We start from the raw sequence: 6,000 nt of genomic DNA, 5'->3' as shown, positions 1-6,000 counted from the left end.
ACATAAAAATAGATTTTAAAGCAATCATACACATATAAGTGGCAATAGAATGCACCGTCTTCTTATCAAAATTATGAATCGCTCAACAATATACCTACCATATTTTCATATATGAATGGGACAAGTCAAAGTAAACCTTATTGGTTTTGGATCATCCAAAGGGATTCAGCTTTAAACAAAATAGTGAAATATGTTCCGAAAGCCCTCAAAAAAAAATCGAGAGTCCTAGAACAAATTCTGTACAGACAATTAAATGGATGAAAAGACATTAATAAACAATATAACAGTTGTGTTTCAACAGTTAGTATTACAAGAGAGTCAGATAAATATTGTAATCCAACAAGAATCATAAACACAGACCAAAATTAGGATCATCCGTAAAAAAAATAGCTGAATGACCTACAGGCCAGGTAGGCTAGCTGGATTTTCAAGGTTTTCAGATGGCCTTGTTCAAGCAAAAATATGTGCAGACACAAAAGATTTATTTTACCGCTATTTCTATTTTTCTATTATTAGAAATTTGTTTTCTTTTTACCTATTAGTCCTTTTTTCAGTTATTCACTTATTTTTCTCCAATCTTGACTATTGTATTTGAAGAGAGCAACATGGGAATAGCTAGAGTGAAGATCAAACAAATGAAGCTCCAAAACAATTCTTAGTCATAAAAAAAGTGGGTCGTCTCTTTACATCCTCCTACCCTAAGGTAGGAGGATGTCGTAAGGAAGGATTTAAGAGAAATGGGAGCTTATTGGGAGGATGTGAAGAGAGAGGCTTTGAATAGGTTAGGATGGAGGAAGAGCGTGCGTAGCTGCGTCACCCTCAGGTGGCTTGGTGCTTCTACGAGTTACGAGTTATATATATATATATATATATATATATATATATATATATATATATATATATATATATATATTTTTTTTTTATATATATATATATATATATATATATATATATATATATATATATATATATATATATATATATATATATATATATATATATATATATATATATATATATATATATTATATATATATATATATATATATATATATATATATATATATATATATATATATATATATATAAATTTTCCCAATAAATGTGTTGAAAAAGTAATCCATTGTAAACTCAACATTTACATACCTGTTATAATAAAGATTCTTCAACCCACTAACAAGCCTTTTTGTTGTGTTGATCTTTCCTGCTGGTCCTGTAAATAAAGAGAACCCTTTAAGGACGAACTTGATTCCTCTACGGTAATATATTAAATTTAAAAGGGGTATTAGTAACATTTTGGCTTGCTAAGTCATTGAGAGCATAGCTCTCTTGCAATAAATATCTTCTCATGCTTATAATCGTTTTTCCCAAATATAATTTTCCAGGTTAACTCTTTTCTGTCAAGAGGCTAAAACAGTATCAACTATTTCAGGTTAACAATGCAAGCGGAAAAAAAGTAACGTCCAGTTTTTGAGATTTGAAGATGGACAATTTTTGCTAAGAATGAAGCACTTTGAAGAAACGTGACCTAAACACAAATAAAATTTGTGGTTATGTTACTGCAGAATTGGACAGGAAAGTGAAAACAATTTAGAATATGACGGTCAGGTTCAATATTTCTCGATCAAATATAGTCAGGTATTACATGTAAAATACATAATTCAAGAAGCTAAGGACGAATTTCTTTTCTTGGAAGAGCAGGTCAATATTAACCCTCTGAAATCGTTCGTTCACAGCAAAACATCAGGCAAACTTTTCACTGCTTTCTGTTTGATCACTGCTTTTTGGAGTTACCAAAAGCAATTAGCAACGAAGTTAATTAATAGAAACATTAACAGTCTTAAAACATGTCTATCTGAAAGAGCGTTTAAACTACAGTATAACTTTCTGATCAGACCAAAATCAGTTTTTTTCTTCTTTGTTAAAGTAAAATTAATTCTGCCCTCTAAGATAAGAAGATGTTACTAATCTTTAAAATTATAAGATTTATGACTGGCCCTACCCCCCCCCCCCCATATGGGCACCCATGGGTCAAGCCGATTCTTTTTTTTTTTTTTTTTTTTTTTAAAGAGAATACTAAATAAATTTATTTCTGTCTCAGTCCACTCAGAGTTTTGCCATTAATATCATTTTATTGGTAAATATCTTGATTAACGGAGTATTCAGATAATTAAGAAACAAACTTAACTCTAGTATCAGAATTTCATCCTGAATCCAAATATGACATTCCTTTCCACCGAAAATTCCATTTTAAGCCTTTTAAAGACCGTCAAAGATTATACATTTGTTTTTTTAATTAGATACGGCTTATCCACCTGTATTAGCGTCAATCTTGTTAAAATCGGTGTACCCTTAAATTAAATCGACGATGATAAAACTGAAAATCAAAAAATGCACGAAAAAATATACAGCATTTGCTATATATGTGAATACGATTAGAAAGGATAGGTTAGGTTAAAATTGAGTTTTCGGTGGAAACAAATGTCATATTTGGATTCAGGATGAAATTCTGATTTTAGAGATAAGTTGGTTTCTTAGCTATCTGAATACTCCGTTAATCAAGATATTTACTATTTTGTTTGGTAGTTTATCCATGCTAACAACCTTGTATCCCTCCTCTTCATGAATACAGCTAGTGCTTCAGCCTGAAAGACCCAAGTCATTCGTTGAATTGATGGTCAGTTTATTGTTAGGTTTATTCATGATCTGCTCTGAGGGTCCTTCTCTTGGCTCCTTAATCTCTTTCAGTAATTCCTTGTCAGTTTGCTTTATTCATATAGTACAAAAAGACACAACATCAAGAATACACCTTATCCTTCCTAAATGAAAAAATCTTATATTCGCTGCATTGTGACATAGATCAAATTCGAGGCTTTTGCAAGTTGGATTGGCGGATGAGATAATTGCTGGAGCCAATCTTGTGAAAGCCTCGCACAAGGTCGTAAACACTGGGAGATCATGGGTTAAAGTCTTCTAGATGCCACCGTGTAGGGCAACTATGCCTGGTGCCATAAAGAGTACAAATCAAACGAGATGCAATCAAATACTACCAGTTGACTCTGCGCGTATTTAGTTCATAACGGTCACAAGTGTCTCTTTGTCAAAGCATATTTTCCGAACGGATATTTTTTGGAAAATAATTGAATATAAAGATACAATAAAATGATAAAATAAAAGATGTTAAATAATATAAAATATGACAAAGATAAGTAATCATTCAAATCTATACAAAGATATCGCGTGAAATATATATGAAAGAGATATAATCTAAAAAGGCAGTAAGAATTGTCCTTTGAAAAATCGAAGGGCAACGAATATTTTAACCACAACACAAAGAATGTATTCCTAGAGAAAAACGCTAGAAATTCAAGTTCATGCTGTCCAAAGACAAAAGTACGTATAAATTACATATGGTTCAGCTTTGAATATGTTGACATAACCGTATTAAAAAGTAATAAACTTGAGCTGAAAGTATATTCAAGGAGAATATAATCCCATTTTCATTAACTAATATCTCAAACGGATATAGTAAGCATATGATAAATTCATATTATCTCCAAAAAAAATTTCATATATAATACTATCATTAATAATAAGGAGTAATAACAGACAGTGATGTAAATAGGGGGGGGGGGGGTAGGGGGCATTTGCCTTTGCCACCCCTATATCTTATGGATTTCTTGCATTTTCAATGAAGAAATCCCCCCTTAGATTTTAAAAACTACATTTGCCCTTCCTCCCTAATTTCACTACTTAATTGACGCTACTGATGACAGCAACAATTTAATTAGTTCTTGACTTTATTCAACCGTTTCAGAGGCCCACTCGACGAAGCGAATAAATAAAAAGTGAAGAAAATTCAAATCGAAGATTCTTTGCTGGTTTTGGTTTTAACGCACAAAGTGCTCGGAGGAGAAAATGTGGTTTCTGGTTTTGGTACTGTATTTACGAATAGAGAACATTTTTAATGCATAAAGTGTGGACTGAGAATTAGATTTCTATGAGTTTATTCAATGGAAAAAACTTTTGCTATTTTACTAAACCTTATTCTTAGGAATTTTTTCACGGGCTAATGGTTAATCAGGTGCTTTGATGCGAAACAAATTCTCGAGAAAAAAGAAGAGGATATAGTAACATTAGTTTCTGGAGGTTGATTCAAACTGACTTGGTTTTGTATTGAACGAGTTCTGAGCATTAGTGAGTGGGTTACATTTCAGTGAAATTGAGCCACGATTTTTCTAGGACCATATACATACTATTACTTTAAATGGAGGATAAATTCAATATCATTTCGATGTACAAACATCAAGAGAACCACTATAAAATATAAAAATTAGATTCTTTTGTTCGTGACTGACTTCAAATCAAAAGCTTTCTCCACTGACGACATGCCATGCAGCCCCAAATTTTTTATCTAAGGTTTCTTTTATTAGCCTTGCAGCGCCCTAGAAATAAATGTGTGTATTTAGCTACAGCCCAGGCAAGTACTATAAGCATGTGAAACCTGACATTTTACAGAAAGATCTAAGTTCAATTTGGAATTAAACCTAAAATCAATCTCACTAGTTTGGTTTCTAACTTGATTTCTAAATAAACTCAGTAAATTACTTCCTCAGCTCATATATCAATATTTTCTTTCTGTAATTCAGTTCAATATGTATATCACCCAAAAGAACACACAAAACTCCTGAACAAGGAGAACGTAAAAATCTACAGTCTAAAAACACTAAACAAATATAAATAAATTACTGAAGGCCCATTCACAATGATATTTAACTAATACCAAGGTTTAGCTAGCGCTAATTTGAGCCAATCAAAATTTTTCAGACAATTTGAAAATCCTACAGAAAATCGGATTGATTCATATTGGTTCTAGCTAAATCCAGGCATCAGTAAAATCTCATTGTGAATGGGCCTTAAACACTAGACGGATAAGAAAGTATTCAACTTGCTACAGCCTTTCACAGCCTTTCACTTTCATAGCCTACCTAATTTATACAGCTAATTTATACAACTCTATAAGAAAATTAAAACAAATTTTCTTGTGAATTATTATCGCTTCTAATCAGCAGTTATACCAAACCAATCCTGCTCAACTAATCCTCAGGGCTATACTGTGGTGTTCTCCCCCTCATAGTATAGTGCAGACGGTTTGATATCATTCCATTTTCCCTTCTTGCTTTAGTTTTGTTTTTCTCTGTTTAAAGCTTTTTCCAATAGGCAATGTTTAGAAGTCCTCCAAAAAAAATGTCCCCCCAGATCCCAAATCAAATTCCAATGAATGTGCCATAGTGAAAGATACCCATCTTGGCTGGTCAAGCACACTTTCTCAAAGTTCAAATGATAGCTCCAATTCGGAGAATAGGACAATGATAAGTGTAGGGGCTAATGTAACCATAACTGATGATAATGGGTTTCAAGAGGTCCTCTCTAGAAGTTATAAAAAAAGGAAAAAAATCTCCCCAATTAAAAGCATTTCCCCTCTCCCTGCCCAGGATCCTCCCTCCAAAAACTTAGGAATTTACCTTAAAATTACTCCCACTACCCCCTTTGAAATAAAAATAATCTCTGCAATAAGAGTTGCAATTTTTAAACTGCTAAAATCAATGTTCTCTCTTAACATTAACCGTGATGGATCTCTGCTAATAGCTGTAGAAGATCAGAAATCAGCAGATACAATAATTAACCTTAAATCCCTTCTGAATACCCCAATTATTGCATCTAATTGGAACCCAAAACAATCACCAACAAAAATAGTAGTTTATAATGTTCCCCCAGAGATATCTACTCAGGAGTTAAAAGAAGGCCTTTCAGATAGGGCTGGAAACACAATCCCAGTTGAGGATGTTACCCAACTTGGAAAACCCAACTCTAATGGCCTAAAAACTAGTAGATCCTTCTTATTCACACTGAAGGATAAAATTGATATCCCAGAAAAATTATTCCTATTTGGGCAAATCAAACCACACAAGGAATACAAACCTAAGCCTATTCAGTGTC

The 6,000-nt window shown here is 32.6% G+C and overlaps 1 protein-coding gene across 1 annotated transcript in view; it reads left to right on the top strand.

Annotated features, from left to right (window-relative positions):
* The first annotated feature begins 1,436 nt into the window (after positions 1-1,436).
* LOC148940742 (uncharacterized) overlaps positions 1,437-6,000 on the top strand; it is a 57,615-nt gene continuing 53,051 nt past the window's right edge. Inside the window, exon 1 of the mRNA XM_089105229.1 lies at positions 1,437-1,638. Within this exon, the coding sequence (XP_088961355.1) occupies positions 1,598-1,638 (41 nt within the window). The 5' untranslated portion in view covers positions 1,437-1,597. The remainder of the gene's footprint in view (positions 1,639-6,000) is intronic.

The sequence above is a fragment of the Artemia sp. Qi Xiang Cuo genome, chromosome 19 (assembly GCF_049724085.1).
Source record: "Artemia sp. Qi Xiang Cuo chromosome 19, ASM4972408v1, whole genome shotgun sequence".
Lineage (NCBI taxonomy): Eukaryota > Metazoa > Arthropoda > Branchiopoda > Anostraca > Artemiidae > Artemia > Artemia sp. Qi Xiang Cuo.
The sequence above is the reverse complement of the archived record's forward strand: the minus strand, read 5'-3'. Positions and strand labels throughout refer to the sequence as shown.